A 16,797-nucleotide genomic window follows, 5' to 3' on the forward strand; every position below is an offset into this window, starting at 1 on the left:
ATGTTGAGTACTTACAAATGTTCTCTCCAACCCCAATACTAAAATTAAGAGGTAGGCATGACTTTATATATCTCACAGTTGGAGAGACTGAGGCTCAGAGGGTCGAAGTGAGTTCCCACAAATCTCTGAGCTGGTGGAGCTGGGATTCTGACTTAGAGGTTGATCTGACTCCAAAGCTCAAACAGCCCCTCTGTAACACTCCATTCTCCGGAAAATCAAGAGCCCCTCCTCCCTCTTTGAACGAAGAAAATTCGTCTCCAGTCAATTCAAGTCTAAAAATACATACTGAGGCTAGATGCCATGAGAAGCTAAAAGAGACATCTAAGACATTGGAGCCATTTCCGGCACCGACGTCATACATAAACACAATCTAGTTAAAGAGCAATGTGAGGCATTTTGAGTTTGAGTCCAAATGAACATTCCTAGAGACAGAACTTTGAACCGAATGCTCTTTGTGTGTGCAGGACTTCACGTGTCCCTTTGCTGCCAGACGGAACCATAATTTTAAAAGAAGCAGTGACGCTTGGAAGTTCTTGGGGTCTAGCAGCCTTGCATCCTAACGAAGCCTTAGTTCTCTTGCCTTGTGGTGGGCTGTGTGTTGCTTCCCGATAAACATTCCGCCATCTTCTTCGTGGCTCTCTGCACAAAGTTCACCTTTCCCCGCTCCCGGCGGATGGCCGTGTACTCGTACGCTTTGAGCTTGCTGTAGTAATCGGAGAACTTGTTGTAGAGGATGGAAATGGGCATCCCATTGAGAATAATCCCGAACGCGATGCAGAGGAAGGCAAAAAGTCTGCCCAGGTGGGTCTCTGGGTACATGTCTCCATAGCCCACCGTGGAGATGCTTACCTGTGAAAAGGGAAGGCAGGATGGAATGGTTAGCCCCAAGAAGGAAGTGAAGGGGAGAGAAGCCTGCAGTAAAGAGCCCTGGCCCCCTGTGTGTGCCCAAGGGAACCGTTCAGAGTTCCCAGCTTTCAGAGTTGCCTGCAGGACTGTGCCCTGGAAAGAATGCAAGCTGTCGGGCTGAAGGCCGGTTTAAATCCTGACCATGGCACACTGTTGTTTTTATATGCAGCACGCGGAAATATGATCCGCTTTAAAGAGCTGTAGGAGCAAACTTTATGTAACACATGTTGAATTCCTCTCATAGAAGGTGTTCGGTTATTGTCTTTGTTTCCATACCTCTTCCACAACTGTGTTAGGACCCGCCTTCATCATGAATGTCTGAGACAAAACTTTGAGCTGAGAAGCAATCAGAACTGACCCTTCCCAGCTGGTAGATCTTGGGTCGTACCCTCAGACACTGGGACCGTCTCTCAGTAAAGATGGAAGGTTAAGCTGCATATAAAACATACACATGCATACATATAAAACTACAGATCAAACAGGCACCCGGGGCAATGAACCCCTCCTCTGTGCTCCCCTCCTCTTTCTAAGGAGACAATTACAACAGCGCTCAGAGCTGCTGTGCAGTTCAATTGCTTCTGTTTTTGTTTTCATTTTTAATGGAGACAATTTAACTGTCCTCATCTGGAGAAACACTCATTACTTTGCGAAGGGACCTTCAGAAGACCTCAGAGTACAGAAATAAGTCACCCTTCCTGAAAGCCCTTTCATCATCCTGGTCACACTGTTTTAAATCCCACTAATTAGAGATTTATTTAGGTTAACAAGCTTCCTGCTTCAAATGCAGATTCCCATGGGACTAGTTATCACTTTGCACAGGCAGAGAAAACCCAGGGGACGTCCCCTGGGGACTATTTTTATGCCTCACGTGCTTCAGTTGGTCCCCAGACTAAGTCACCAGGAGCCTCTGGAGCAGGGCTGGGACTTATAGTAGTGGGAACGTCCTATTGCCAATCCCAGGGCTGCTTGTTGCCCCACGGATTTGGGTGATGGCTGTCCTGATCTTCCGACAGATGGCAGTCACTATACAAAGTCACTCCCTCGCCACACTGAGACGGCCTTTGGCTCAGGAATGTAAGCACTCTTGTGCCGATGACGCAAGGGTTAGTTTGAACTTTCAGAGGTGGTTGATTGATTGGAATGAAATGGAGAAGTGGGCCAGCTGGGCAAAGCTGGTGGCACGGATAAGAGCCACCGACCCATCAGCTCACAGAAAGGGACAGGTGTGTCTCCAAGGAAGGGCGGGTCCCACGGCTCACTGCTTCACCTCCGTCAGGAGAACTGCCTTTTCCTGCAATAGGAGAACACAAGCACGCATGACCAAGGCAGGATGATGTAGACAGAGTTGAAAAAAAAAAATAAGAGCACACTTGACTTCCTGGGTCTGAACCCACTTCACAGTTGTGTGAGTTTCGGGCAAAGCAGCTAAATTCTCTCTGCCTCAATTTCTATTTTTGGCATATGGAGATAATAGCACCTACTTTGCATGACTGCTATAGGAATCGGAGGTGTCCTACCCACTGGCAGTGGATGAACATGCCGGAGGGAGACCCGAGGGACTGTCTTAAAGCGAGCCCCAGCTGAACGGAAGCAAACACACACACTTATGGAGCCTACTTCCCACCAGGAACTTGACCTCTTTTGAGTCTGATAGACCCACAAGCTGTCGAAACAGTCTCATCCGGACTTTGGCTAAATGCTGGGTGAGGGGGGTTTCAGGGCAACAACCCTGTGGCTTTAGTAGGGAATGTCCTCTCCCTACACTCTGGATGGAAATTTAAGAAGCAGCAGAGGCAAGACACACGTCAGTTAGTCTCCACATCTGCCTGGGTGTCTGCACTTATATCTTGTTCTCGGCCATACCACACTCAGGCCTCGCTCCAGTGTGCGAGCCATGCCACACTCCTCATTTACCACTAGCACCATCACTTACACCCCAGGGTGAATTATTTTTGTTATGGTGGCCACTTAAGAGAGTTTGGTTACGGAGAAAAGTGATGGAAGGAAGGGATAGTTTTAGAACATGTCACAGCTCCTGAGGAGAGGGCCCTGCAGTTAGGCAAACACATGAGGGTCCAACAGTCAAGGAAAGGGCTGGGGAGACCCAGAGAAAAGGAAGTGGTTAAGACAGCGTGCTGCTATCCAGCTTTTGATTAATTTCCACACTTGCTCAACTTCACTCCAACCTTACTTTCTTTAAGTTTTGTTTCCCATAAATTATTAAGGCCTTTTCATTTTATTTCTTCTTTTTTCGCTTATAATTACATCATTTTTATTTTTTGGCTGAAATTGGAGTGAAAAGTCAAAAGCAAATTGCTTTGCCTTAAACAAGAAAATCTGATATGCATAATCAGGTCTGAGAAATCTTGGATCCCAGTTTCAGAGAAGAGGCTTCTTCTGGCTGGACAAGAATTCAGGTCCCCAAGAATGTGTTCAAAACGTAGAGTTGTTTTGCTGTCTGTTTTGTGGATAATTTTATTCAGCATCTAATTTTGTTCTTTTTATTTATTTATTTTTGAGACAGTGTCTCACTATGTAGCTCTGGCTATTCTGGAACTTACTATGTGGAGCAGGCTGACTTAGAACTCCCAGAGATTTGTCTGCTTTTGTCTTCCAAATTCTGGAAAAGTGTTCATCATTATGCCCAGTCTGCCACCTTGTTCTTGTCCCTTGTTTCTGGGGTGGGATTTAGGATTTTTTGGATTAGGGAAGTTTCTGTAGATTACATAGGGTCAGTCACATCTCCATAGATGGTATTTATACGGAAGGCCCCAGACTGAGCAAATGACCTTCCAGAGTAAGTTCGTCCGGTAGCAGGAGATGAGTTTGGAAATGTGACCAAAGTGTCCACAATTCCCCTAAAACCCAGGCAAAACTGGCTATTTAACCAGTCTTAAACTGGAAGCTGACCATGCTACTGAAAGCTCATGCGTGACTGCTCCCTTGCTGATCAGCTAATCCTAACCTGCCAACCATGTTCAGACAAGCGTCAGGAATATCACACTTGGATTTCTCCTTCAAGAAGCAAGGTTTGTTTCCCTCATGAAGAACGGGGTATAGATAAAATGTCTTGGCAGTCAGTAGTTCATGCAGTGAGGAAGTATTATTCCAGGAAACACAGCTAATTAGAAAATAATTAGGGCCCCTTCAGGTTTTCCCAAAGAAGTAGAACCAGTAAAGGCGGTTTTTCGTCTTAAAGCTATACTCAACAGTGTGTATTGTCCTTCAAGGGCTACTTATCCTTGTTACTGTTGCAACAAATATTTCTCTTTAGGAATATATAATCTAAAGAAACAATTCAGATGGGTACAAGTTGCCGTCCCTATCCTGATAATTAATCTTGGTGTCAATTGCCTACCTCCAATACTGAATGCAATCATTCTGGGGGCAATTCCTCAAAGTATTTTGAAGTAAGAATGAGATTAACACTGTGAACAAGAACTCTCATTTGGATGTTATGGTCTGTTACAGTTTTAACATGAGTGTAAGTGATACAGAAAGGAGGAGATTGACCCAAGCTAAGGCAAAATCACAGATACAAGTTGCGGGGAGGGGGGTGTTAGCAATCTGTGCACGCAAAGGCCATGACAGACATGGCCTAGCATCTTCAGCTCACTTAACACCTCTCCATCCCTTATATACTCAGTCATGTCCCACTGAAGTCATCTTGAACAAGAGGAGGAACATACTTAAAGACATAAAAGGGGCCTCCCAAAACAGGAGCCTCTAAGATAAAATATAAAATCAAATTTAAAAATCCAGTGTCTTTGAGTTGATGCCTCATTGTAACTGTTTCTAGCTAGAACCTCAGCACTTTCTGTGCCAGTTACAGGCAGAACAGTTCAGTCCCAAGTCCAGTGCCCTTTTCTTTAATTCTGCAACTGGGATTCTCTGGCCTACATTTTCCAGTTTCCCTTACTGGCTGTTTTTTAGAGCAGAGGCATATTTGGGAAACTGGGAAATAGGAAGGAGAGAGGAGGGTCTCTGTCATTGACCCGATCGACATCCACCATCATCATGCGGCTCAGATAGTTGATGCTCCCAGTCCTTCCAGCATCAGCATCAGCATCAGTTCCATCATCATCATACGGTTCAGATAGTTGATGCTCCTAGTCCTCCTAGCATCAGCATCAGCACCACTTGGTAAATCTGTGCACTGGCTGCACATGGGCCACCTCTGTAGGCTCAAGTCTGATAACACTACCACCTCCCATCTGTTCTTCCTGTGCTAAGGTCAATAACTATTCTCTCCCTTTGCTGTTTTTTTCTCTTTTACCATCCTAGTAACTATGCATCTTTTCCCTCAGAACAGACATTCACCTTGATTTCCACTTTTCTAATTGTAACCTAACTCATTTCACAAATGTATCGCTTCCAAGTGATCAATTAAAATAAATTTCAGTGACTTTATAAAGCCCAACTATTTTCAAGGAAACGATACTATCATTTAGGAAAGCTCAGAGGGAGCCAGCTCTGGGGGGCACAGCTACCTAGTGCCCCTCGAAGGCCAGTTTCCTTTGGGAGAGTTTTAGAAGTGATGAGTTTATGTTGAAATTTCCTCTTCGACTCCTACAACTTTAGTTTTTCTGGAAGAGTCCAAAGGAAATGGTTCGTTGACAGTCCAACTGGCCTTTCTTACTTGAAAAAAAACCCACTCAGGAGGCTGATGGCAACAGCTTCATCACAGAGTTACTGTTGTTGGCCCATAGGATGTATTACCACTCCGAAAATGGATCTGGAACCAAAGGTTATTACTTCCATGTGATAAAGACTTTCGACTAGATAGACATGTTAGCTTCTACTTATTGCAGGCTTCCCACAGGCTAGTATGTTACATGTGTTTCTTATTACATTAGTGCTCACAAATAACCAGCATCTGGCAGTTGAGAAGGGTCTAGCTTGCATACCTGAGCAATTGTAGTTGTAAGGCTGCATGAGGGATTTGTTCTTGCAGATATAAGGGCTGCACAATAGCGAGAATTCTTCATAGCCACAAAAGTGACTTATTCCTTTTAAACCCTGACTTGAACTACAGAGGGTTGAAAGATCCTTGGCATTTGAGAGAGAGAAGGAGAAGATATTAGAAACAGAGCAACTTAGGAGTTGTTCTCTAAGTTCTGATAAGGAGCAAGCAATACATGGGAGGGAGAATGAGTTGGAGACTCTGTCTAACGTGAGGTACAGGATTCCGCTCTGGAGTAGCACAAGAGTCTATCAATGATAGTCAGGTGTGAGAGCACACACTTTTAATGTTAGCATTTGGAAGGCAGAGGCCGTGATCTCTGTGAGTTCAAGGTCACTGGGGTCCAAGTGAGTCAGAATTACACTGTGAGACCCTGTGCCAAAGGTGGGGGGAAGGGGACAAAAAAACCCTATCATGTTTCTTTGTACTTCGTCTTGACATTTCAGTGTGTGAGTGTATGGGTATAATATATTCAAGCAGTAATATATTATTAAAGTAGAATGATTGTATTATTAGGCATAACTTACTGTACCTCCCTGTCATCGAGGTATTTTTTTTTATAAGTCTCACAAAGTTTTCTTTTCCTGGGCTGACCTGCCCTGACCCAACTTGCTTGAGTTAGGTCTTGTGACTTACTTTGGGTTGAGCTGAGCAAATGTGAACGGAAGTGGTATGATACAATGCTTGCATAGTTAGGTTTGGACTCTCTCTCCTGAACTTTGCCACAGAGACAGGTCTGTAGGACCTGAGGGACACATAGCCAGTTTGCTTATCATATCTTCATACTGCCTTTAATCCAGCTGGACCAACAGACATGAGGACGAGTGTCACCAGATGAAAAGAATATCTAGTTTCAACAGACCAGACTAGTTGCTCACAGGCATTTCTTTGCTGTTTGTTTGTTTGTACAAGCCCTCACTGTGCAGTTCTGACAGACTTGAACTTGTTATGTAGACCAGGGTGGCTTCAGTCTCACAGGGATCTGCCTGGCTTTGCTTCCTAAGTGCTAGGACTAAAAGCACGTACTACCACACCCAGATTAAGTTGCTCGCCTTTATATTCATGCAACAAATGAATGTTTGATACTTTAAGTCGCCGAGTGTTGGTATGGGTTGTGATATGCCCTTCTTATGGCAGTAGGTAGCTTGTAACTTATACATCATTTATAAACAAAGAAATGTAAATGTATTTGGGGGTTTTATTTAAGTTTTTAGGAAAAGGTATATATGATCAATAAAATACTCATGGGCCAGTTACTTTTAAGATCTTACTTCTTTTTTATTTATTTACATTCTCAATTGGCATACAGAGTAATATGTTGCCTATGGTCAAAATTCCACTTCTCAGATTCTCATGTCTGTTTAGTTATGTGGACTGAAGTGAATTTCTCACGGCTCAAACTTGATGTCAAGGTCATCTCACCTCCAATATGATGCTTCTGCTATACCATCAAGAAGAAATTCTGCCATCTCAACAACTCTCTATCCTATTATCTGATATGTTTTTCCCCACCAATATCAGAAAATATTACGCTTCTTTCTGCACTAACATGTAAGCACCTTAGTGGAAAGATACCCTCCCCCACCACCCTTCATTCAGCTTAGTGTGTAGCGTGTGACCCGACACACTGCAAGTCCTCAGGGAAGAAGGTGTACTTCTGCCGGGTATTTTACCTTCCCCCATCTCTACAACCACGTAGAAGAACCAGGACACTTCGTATCTATCATTTCACGGTGTCCTTTCCTGCTTGCTCTGATAATAAAATGCCCAAGTACATAACATGCAAGATAATCAAAGTACCAAAAAGAGCTGGGTTTATAGCATCAGTTCTGAGGCACGCCACAGTCCTAGAATAATCAAGGAAATTGTTCCCACTGGGTTCTTGGGTTTGTCCAGGGAGAAAATACAAGGTACTAGTCACCTATGTACTTCATAATGATTTGTCCTGTATAAATCTTAGTGTAAACTGGATAAAGGTCATTGGTATGCAGAAATTTTGGTGAATGGGGAAGTTAGAATATGTGAGATTTGGTTTGTAAAACCCATGTTTGACAAAGATAAGGGCTTTGCACTCTAAAGCCCTCACATTGATCAAAACAACAGGTAAATTTTTCACAGATAAAAAAGTGAATGGTGGTTTAACGTTTGTCGTAAAATTTATTTTTAAAAAGCACTGATCCTGGACAAAATGAATTCATTAACAAAAGACAAAAATCTTCACTTTGCATTAATCAGCACAGGAAATTAAGTTATCAATAAGCATCAATATCAGAAATGTTTTAAAGATAAAAATTCAGTATTAATAGGTCTAATAAAAGTATTTATATTAGTTTAACCTAAAAATTGTGGGTTAAAATGAGTTGAAAGCCCCATAGTTCTGTTGCCTGTAGACCATAGCCTTTTAAGATCTTTGGGTGAATGAAGATTTGGCTTTAAAAATTTGTATTAGGGGATTGGAGAGATGGCTCTGTGGTTAAGAGCACTGACTACTCTTACAAAAGACCGGGATTCAATTCTGAGCATCCACATGTGGCACAGAGTGGCAACTCACAATTGTCTGTAACTCTAGTTCCAAGGAATCCAACCCCCTCATACAGACAAACCAAAGTAAATGAAATAAAAATAAATTTAAAATAAACCTTTGCATTATATTGTCAGCATGTGGGTTTGCTGTTTGTACTCCCGCTTTAGCCACCTCCAAAGTAAATGCCACTTGCTGGGGACAAATCATCCGGCAAGAACTCCATCTGTACACAAGGTTTATCTGCTATGGAGATGACCTTTCATTGGAACAGGATCAGAGCAGCAGCCTTTGACAAGCTTGTTCCGCAGAGCCCAACAACACCCTGTCCCTGAGGGACGTCAGCTTACTTGTAGCTTGGGAGGGAAGGAAGACTCTTTTAGCTGCAGGGAACTTCAAGTCCAACTTCCCCTCCTAGAGATGTGGGACTGAGGGAAGCGAGTGATGGGATGACATCTCAATTACCCAGGATCACAGCTAATTGTTGGAGTAGTGGAGGCTAGCCCCTTCTGAGTTTCCCTTCCTGCTACAGTGCTCTGGGGTTGGTTTTATCTCAGAACTTTGTACACTGTCAATGTTAATGTTGTAAATGTCCGCTCTTTTAATATTTGCTTAATGTCTCTAAAGGCATTGCCGTCTGCTTTAAAGAAGAGAAATAAAGAAGCTATCCAGTCCTTTCCCATTCCAGCACCCTGACTCACTGGTCTGAGGTGAGCTGGTTGGCATCTTTCAGCCGTTTATTTAGTATACCAGAAAGAGACATTTTAAATAAATGGCATGAATTACTATCAAGAGTCAAGTAGTCAAGATAATGATAAGAACAACAAGTATATTAACTGTCACGAGGCAAGGTGTGACAAGGACCAAAAGCTTGCAAGGCGCCGTGGCAGAGCAAGGCAAAGGCATGGAAGGTAGAGTAACACAGACTTCTATGTTATCCCCGCATTTGCCACCTCCAGCTGTTGTGCCTGCACCCACGCTCTCTGGTCCCCAGTGCCTCTGGTTACAAAATGGGACAATCACACTCTATCCTGAAAGAACTGTGCTGTAGTTAGTAGGCGTGCCAATTTTAGATGCATCTTTCCACACTCAGACTTAGCTAGAACGAGAGGCAGTAAGTGCTCAGTTAGAAGCGACATTGCTCAGCCAACTCTTACTTAGCCCACGGCCCATATCTATAGTGTCCTTCAATTAAAAAAAACGAAGCTACTTCTTACTTGTCCTCTTAAAAAGAAATGGTGACAACAACTTTCTTTGTGATGTTTAAGTAAAATCAGTTTTATAACTCATTTAGGACACTAAGCGTCCAACAAGTGGAAGCTGGGCAGTGGTGAAGCACACTGCAGTCACGAAACATGAATAATTTTTAAGTTTTCTTAAGCTTTGTCTACCAAAGATTTTTTCAAGGTTTTGTGTTTGTTGTTGTTGCTCATTCTCCTTTGTTTTTAATTTTTTGAGATGGGGCAGGGAGCTCTCAAGTAACCCGAGCTGGCCTTTAACTCACATATTGGGTATCTGGCCAAGCTAGCCTTGAATTCCTGATCTTCCTCGCTGTACCTTCCAAGTACAGGGATTACAGATTTTAAGATCAAATCTGGATTTGAAAATTCGCAGGACTATGTAAAATTCAGTTATTAAGCAACAATCTTGACGTCATTCCAACTTTATAACCTCTGTTCAGGTTTTGTTGGAAGCAACCGTGCGTTGCAGAGGTACACTATCCTTCACCGAGACCAAGAAAGATCAAGAGACGTGCCTGTCAGGGCTGATGACTAAAGAAAGGGAGGGGCAGAGTATGTCGTTCTGTGGGGCAAGGATGAAGAAGCCCAAGCACCATGCTACTCACCGCGGCCCACCACCAGGCCTGGAGGATGCTGGTGAAGTTGGTGCCAGGCACATCATGCTCTACGGAGTAGACAGCTGCCGAGAAGGAGAAGATGCCCATTGTGATGAAGAGCATCAGGCAGCCCACCTGCTGGTAGCACTGGCGCAGCGTGAAGCCAAAGGCACGCAGCCCGGTGGAGTGGCGTGCCAGCTTGAGGATGCGGAAGATGCGCATGAGCCGCATGAGGCGCAGCACCTGGCCCACCTTGCCCACGCGCCCCACAGTCTCCAGGTCATGTTCCCGCGGGGAACCCTTGCCATCCCTCTGGTCCTCGCTCGTGAAGCACTCGAGCAGCAGTTGCAGGTAGAAGGGCATAATGGCCACCAGGTCCACCAGGTTGAGGGCGCTGCGTGCGAAGCGTCGCAGGTTGGGGGTCGAGGCGAGGCGCAGTAGAAACTCCAGAGTGAAGAAAGCTACACACAGCATCTCCACGTGCTCCAGAATGGGCCTCGGGTCCCCACCCCCTGTGCCCTGCTCAGCCTCGTGCTGCATCTCCTCCACTGTGTTGAGTGCCAGGGCCACCACGGAGATGAGCACGAAGAGGTTGGAGGCCACCCCCATGGCCTTGGCGGCCACTGAGGAAAAGGGCTTCTCCATGAGGTTCCAGAGGCGCTGACGCTGCGGCCCATAGAAGCGCATGTCCCTGAAAAGCTCCTCCGCCTCCTCGGCCTGCGCCTGTGCACGCAGCTCCCGCTGGATCTTAAGCTGCTCGCTCAGTTCGTCCCTCCGCTCCTCGAAGCAGATGCGGCAACAGCGTGGTGTGTACTTGAGCCTCACGCCCCAGTAGCCCAGCTCCTCCAGGAAGTTGCGGGGACACAACTCATCTCGCACCAGCAGCACCCCTGATAAGTAGAAGTTATAGATGAGCTGGAAGACTGCAGGGTCACGGTCAAAGAAGTACTCGTCTGTCTGTGCCTCGTAATCGTCGCACAGGCCCAGCTGCCGACTGCGGCTGGTGGAGGTGGCCAGGCGGCCCAGGCGCGTTTTGGGGTAGTTGGCTAGCTCGCAGCATTCCAGCTGGTAGCTGTGGCCGCCCACGTTCACGTTCAACGTGGACAACTGGGCTGGAGTGTCAGTATGGCCATCCGGCAGGGCTGTGGGACACTCCGGAGGCTGGTTCTCCTCTGCTAGGTCATCCTTCCAATCCTCTCCCTCCTCCCCTCCGTCTTCATCTTCCTCAATGTAGTAATTGTAGTTGCCCACAGTCCATGATGTTGCGATGCTGGCCTGAGAGCCAGTACGGGCTCCAATGGAGCAGATGCTTCTGCGTTGTTGGTTGCTCCTGGTGTTGGGCACCTCCTCAGTCTCTGGAATACTCCAGGGATTGTGCCTCAAGGACAACCTCCTCTCGTTGTTCTGTTTCAGCATGGCTGTGGGAGTTGGACCGCTTGCCTGTCTCTCCTGTCTGTCTAGGGCCCTTGATCTGCTCACTGTTGGTGGACCGGCAGAGAGATCAACGTACTTGGGACCCCAGGCATTACCCTCAAAACTGAAAAAGTCCAGGCTAGCCTGCCAGATCTGAACACTAGCAGGCAGAGACTTGAGTGCTCAAATCTTGCTGATAGGGAAGAAGCTAGTGTTAGGAGGGATTTGGGGCCTCTTAGCCAGTTCTCCTCCCGCCCCCCTCTGACGTGGAGGGTGATTATGTAGTGTTAAATCTCCAGATAATCAGAAGAAGGCAGAGATTATTGCTAATAAAAATGTCGGTCAGCCTTGCCCTGGGGAAGTGCTTAGGGTATGTGTGCTCAGAGAGGTAAAACCAACTGAATTAGCTAGAGAATATGGATGCCCCTGTCTTCATCCTTAAAGCTTGAGCTTGAAGCCTCTGCCCTCAGAAGACCCACTGTGAGCAGTAATGACAGCCGAAAGCTGACTTTGTGACGAGCCAGTTTATGACCCTTTGTTTAGATCCTCTAGAAATCTTTTCCTTTTATTAAAAATAAAATTTTTCCCCCACACAATGTTGTCTGGTGGTTTCCCCTCCTCCTAGTTCTTCCCCACCTCACTCCCATCCACATGCACACCCTTTCTGTCTCTCCTTAGAAAGCAAACAGGCATCTAAGGAATGATAATAAAATAAATAAAAAGCAAATCAGAATATGACAAAACTGAAAAACAAGAGAAAGAGCCAAAGGAAAAGATCCAGAAGCACACACATTCACACACACACACAGGCATCCCATAACAACACAAAACACACACATTCACACACACAGGCATCCCATAAAAACACAAAACCGGAAGCCATATAGATATGCAAAGGAGCTGTAAGGTACAAAAAAAAATTGTCCTGATTTAGTATTATGAGATAAAGACCCTTAAAGATGCCATTGATACAGTTTAGTGTTTGCGTCTACTGGGCATGGGACCTACTCCTGGGAGTGATTTGTTTCCCCAATGAGTCTCCCTTAGAGAGAACTTCCTTTTGTGAGAGCGTTTCTAGGTTAGGGATGAGGGCATGTGCCCGCTTCTCCTTTGCTCTAGGACCCCATCTAGTATAGAGCCGTGCAGGCTCTGTGCATGCTGCTTCGTCTCTATTCGTTCTTATGTGCTCCAGTCTTTTGTCTGGAAGATTTTGATTCCTTGGTGTCCTCCAACCTTTCTGGTTCTTACAGTCTTTCTACTCACTCTTCTGTGAGTTCCCCAAGCCTGAGGAGAGAGATCTGATGGAGACAACCACTTCAGGGCTGAGTGTTCAAGGTCTCTCATTCTGCACGCTGTCTGGCTGTGGGTCTCTGTATTTATTCCCATCTACTGCAGGAGGAAGTTTCTGATGATGGCTGAGCCAGGCACCAGTCTAAGAGTACAGCAGAATGTTGTTGGGAGTCATTTTTTTTGCTACATTCTTTTATCAAAACAGTAGTATTTGATTTCCCCCCAGGTCCCTGTCCTATTCAGTCTTAAGTTCTCAGTCACACAAGCAGTTTTGCGTACGGGTTCCATTTCACAGAGTGGGCCTTAATTTGAAACAGGTATTGGTTAGTTATTCCCACCAGATTAGTGCCACGATTGCATTTCTTTCCTTACTTTTGAAAATTGCAAAGAAGTATGCAGTGGAATATGATCATATCTACCCCACCTCCCCTCTCTTTGTCCTCCCTACAAGATCCCTTTTTGCTTTATCTCTTTTATATTATTATTATTTACTGTATTAGTTATTTTCTCATGGCTGTGATGAACTACCATGACCAAGGCAACTTACAGAAGAAAGCATTTATCTGGGCTTATGGGTCTAGAGGAAGAGTACATAATAGGAGGAGGGGCAGGGTCACAGGAGGGCAGAGGAGAAAGCTGGAAGATGACTTCTTCAATCCTGTAAGTACAGAAACAGTCAGTAAAAGGGGGCTACGTACTTTCAAAGGCGGCACCCTCCTTCAAGCATTTTCTCCCAACAAGGCTGTACCTCCTAAATCTCCCCAAACAGTGCCACCAACTGGTGAGCAAATATTCAGGTACATGAGCCTATGATAGATATTTCTTACTAAAACCACCACACCCACAAAGTACAGTGAGTGCTGTCTGTGTGCTTGGGGAGGGGCAATCCAATGGTTCATGGGAAGTACCTGTATCCTCTCAATAGAGTGATTCTCCCTCCAATGGCAGCTACCACTGCCCAGAACTCCTCAGTAAGAGGTGGGACCTAGAGATTGTCTAGTCATTCCATGCTAGAGTTGTGTCCAGCTTGATCTTCTGGAGATTGTGTAGAGCAACCACAGCTGCTGAGTTCATGACTGTGACAGCCGCTCCAGGTCCAGAAGCCAGCATCTCACAACACTCCTCCTCAGCCTTCCAATTTTACATTCTTTCCGCCTTCTTTTCCAAGATGGTCCCTGAGCCACGGTGGTGGTGGGATTAATATAGCTGTCCCATTTAGAGCTGAGCGCCCACTCTCTTATTCCAGCGCTTGGAGCAGTTATGTGTCTTCTCTTGTCATTGGCTGTGATACTCTTCAAAAGGCTTTTCTGACCAAGGTTGAGAGCATCCCAGGTCTAGAGGTAGAAGCATAAGTATTTGGAAGACAATTCAACCACATGATTGTTTAGCTAAAATAACAATAGTAGATTCTATTCCAGGCCCAGTGACCTTTCTCAGCCATGGGCTTTTGACCAGGATTATAGTACAAGGTGTGAAATTCCTCCCTGTGGAGCAGGGTTCACACCCAACCAAAAACCCTGCATACTACACCAACTTGTCAAGCAAGATGTACTGGTGCAGTAGTGGCATGACCATGTGGGGTCGTTGAACCTGTAGGGCCTTAGCAACTTCCTCCCTTCCACTCACACAGTTGAGTTTCTCTATGTGCTTCTCCTTAACAGCTCTGCATCAGAGTCAGGTCTGAACCCCATTTCACCCTCTAACTTTTTTTTGTCTTTCCCTTAACACAGTGGTTCTTGACTTTTCTGATGCTGCAATCCTTTAATACAGTTCCTCATGTTGTGGTGACCCCCAACCATAAAATTATTTCATTGCTACTTCATAACTGTTTTGCTACACATTTGAATAATAATGTAAATATCTGTGGTTTTTGATACTCTTAGGCGACCTCTGTGAAAGTATCATTTGACCCACCACCATGAGTCATGGCCCACAGGTGGGCCATGGACCACTGACGCTTGGTCAAACACAAAAGCTAAGGACAGGTTTCAAAGGAGAACCCCACGATGGAATGATAGAAGTTTGTAGGACCTTGTTCAAATGTGTTGGACTTCTTTCCAGGGAGAGGGTTTTTGTCATCTTTCAGAACACTTCAGGTGCCAAGGGTGGGAGCATGGGCAGGACGGAAGGGTGCCCCCAAAGGAGCTCATCACTGCTTGTTGACGATGAACATCTGCTAGGATGTTGACAAACGAACAGGGGAACAGATTTGACTTTGAGATTCAGTTTATTTTGATTAGCTAATACATATTCTATCAAAACTTCAGGAGATCAAAGGTCATTATAGTAGAATTAGTTCATTCTTCCACCACAGCCTTCAGCTGTCAGGTTACCACCAAGGAAGCAAGAACTGCTTCTGTTTTCTGGCTATCCTTCCAGGAATATTTTGAACATACAATTTAAAAAAAAATCTCCTCATCTTCATCCTATTATCAGCTCACCATTAACACAAATCTTAGGACGTAATACATTGCTGTTTTTCCAGGTAAACATACATCTTGAAGATGTTTCAAAACATGAATATAATTATTTCACGTTGAAACTCTCCACTAAGTGGGGTATCACAGTTAGCACAGCTGAGAGTTACCTGAGGTGGGAGTCACAGATGGAGGATTCCTCAGAGCAGGTTGACCTGGGGATGTGCCTGTGGGGGATTGCCTTGATTATTATTGCCATAGAAGGACCCAGCCCACTGTGGGCGGCACCATTCCTTGGGCTGTATAAAACAGTGAGTTAAGCATGAGCCTAGAAACCAGCCAGCTATCAGGATCCTCCATAATTCTTGTTGTATGTAGTTGGCAAGGAAGTGAGGTCCTTGATTAGAGGCAATGCTGTTTGAAATAGCAAGTTGACCTGCCTGCAGGTTCCTGCCTTGACTTCCCTCCGTAATGGACCGTGGCCTGGAAGTGTGAGCCAAATAGAACTTTTCCTCCTACACATTGCTGTTAATCAAAGTGCTTTTTCACAGCAACAGAAAAGGACACTAGAAAACAGAGCATGATAATAGACAACTGTTTTCTTGCTTTGAAACAAAAAACAATAGCGCCACAAATAGCTTCTTGTGTCTGTTGCTTTCAACATATTTGAGATAGATGAGGAATAACTTATTAGAGATGGAATTATTAAGTCAAAAACTACACACCTTTAACTTTGTTTGACAGTGCCAAATTTTCCTCTATCAAAGTTTTCCCAGATTACAATCCTCCATCAATGGCTGAAATTTATGATCACGTTTGGAACTGCATGTTACACGTGTACAAATGGTAACGTATGTGCTAGTTGTGTTCCGGTTTCATTTTGCTTTTGTGGTGGTGGCCACTGAACCAAGGTCCTTACAACGTTGGGCAAGTGCTCCATTACTGAGAGTTTTTGACCAGTTGTGTATCTCGCCACTGCCTGCAGTCCATTGCAAACCTATTTATTTGTTTCTGTTTCTTTCTTTATTTTTTTATGGACACAATTGAACATTTATTTATGTGATTTAGAGATGTCATATTTCTTTTTCTGAGAATTGTGCATTCACGTATTTTGTTCTTTTTTTTCCCCATTGAATTATGGGTCATTTTCTGACCGACTTGTGGAAGAGTTTAACGCATTATGAAGTAGATTGATGGTTCACCTGCAGTCTGGACTGCAAACACTTTTTCTGGATTTATCCTTTGGGGAGATGTTCCCACATAAATACTTCATTTTATGACCTAGAAGGATGATTCAGGCAGTGTAGGGCTTCAACAGCAAGCATGAGGATCCGAGTTTAAGGCTGGCCCCAGAGTCTGAGACTTGTCTAGTCTAACTGTCACTCTAGACCATTGTCAGTCCCTAGGGATTTGCTATTTAGAAACCATTTGCCTTGGATGCTGACCTTCA

General features: G+C 44.8%; 1 protein-coding gene and 1 long non-coding RNA gene across 2 annotated transcripts; one reads left to right on the forward strand and one right to left on the reverse strand.

Annotated features, from left to right (window-relative positions):
* Window positions 1-390: 390 nt before the first annotated feature.
* On the reverse strand, window positions 391-11,643 carry Kcnv2 (potassium voltage-gated channel modifier subfamily V member 2). Its single transcript, XM_048438673.3, has 2 exons — window positions 10,237-11,643; window positions 391-849 (listed from the first exon to the last, which is right to left on the reverse strand). The coding sequence occupies exons 1-2, from the start codon at window positions 11,641-11,643 to the stop codon at window positions 568-570; spliced, it is 1,689 nt and encodes a 562-aa protein (XP_048294630.2). The 3' UTR covers window positions 391-567.
* On the forward strand, window positions 9,016-12,236 carry LOC146893618 (uncharacterized). The gene is made up of 2 exons (XR_015003256.2): window positions 9,016-9,100; window positions 10,072-12,236. It is a non-coding gene; the product is annotated as an uncharacterized LOC146893618 (long non-coding RNA).
* The last annotated feature ends 4,561 nt before the right edge of the window (window positions 12,237-16,797 follow it).

Source organism: Myodes glareolus, chromosome 7 (assembly GCF_982192425.1).
Source record: "Myodes glareolus chromosome 7, mMyoGla1.1, whole genome shotgun sequence".
Lineage (NCBI taxonomy): Eukaryota > Metazoa > Chordata > Mammalia > Rodentia > Cricetidae > Myodes > Myodes glareolus.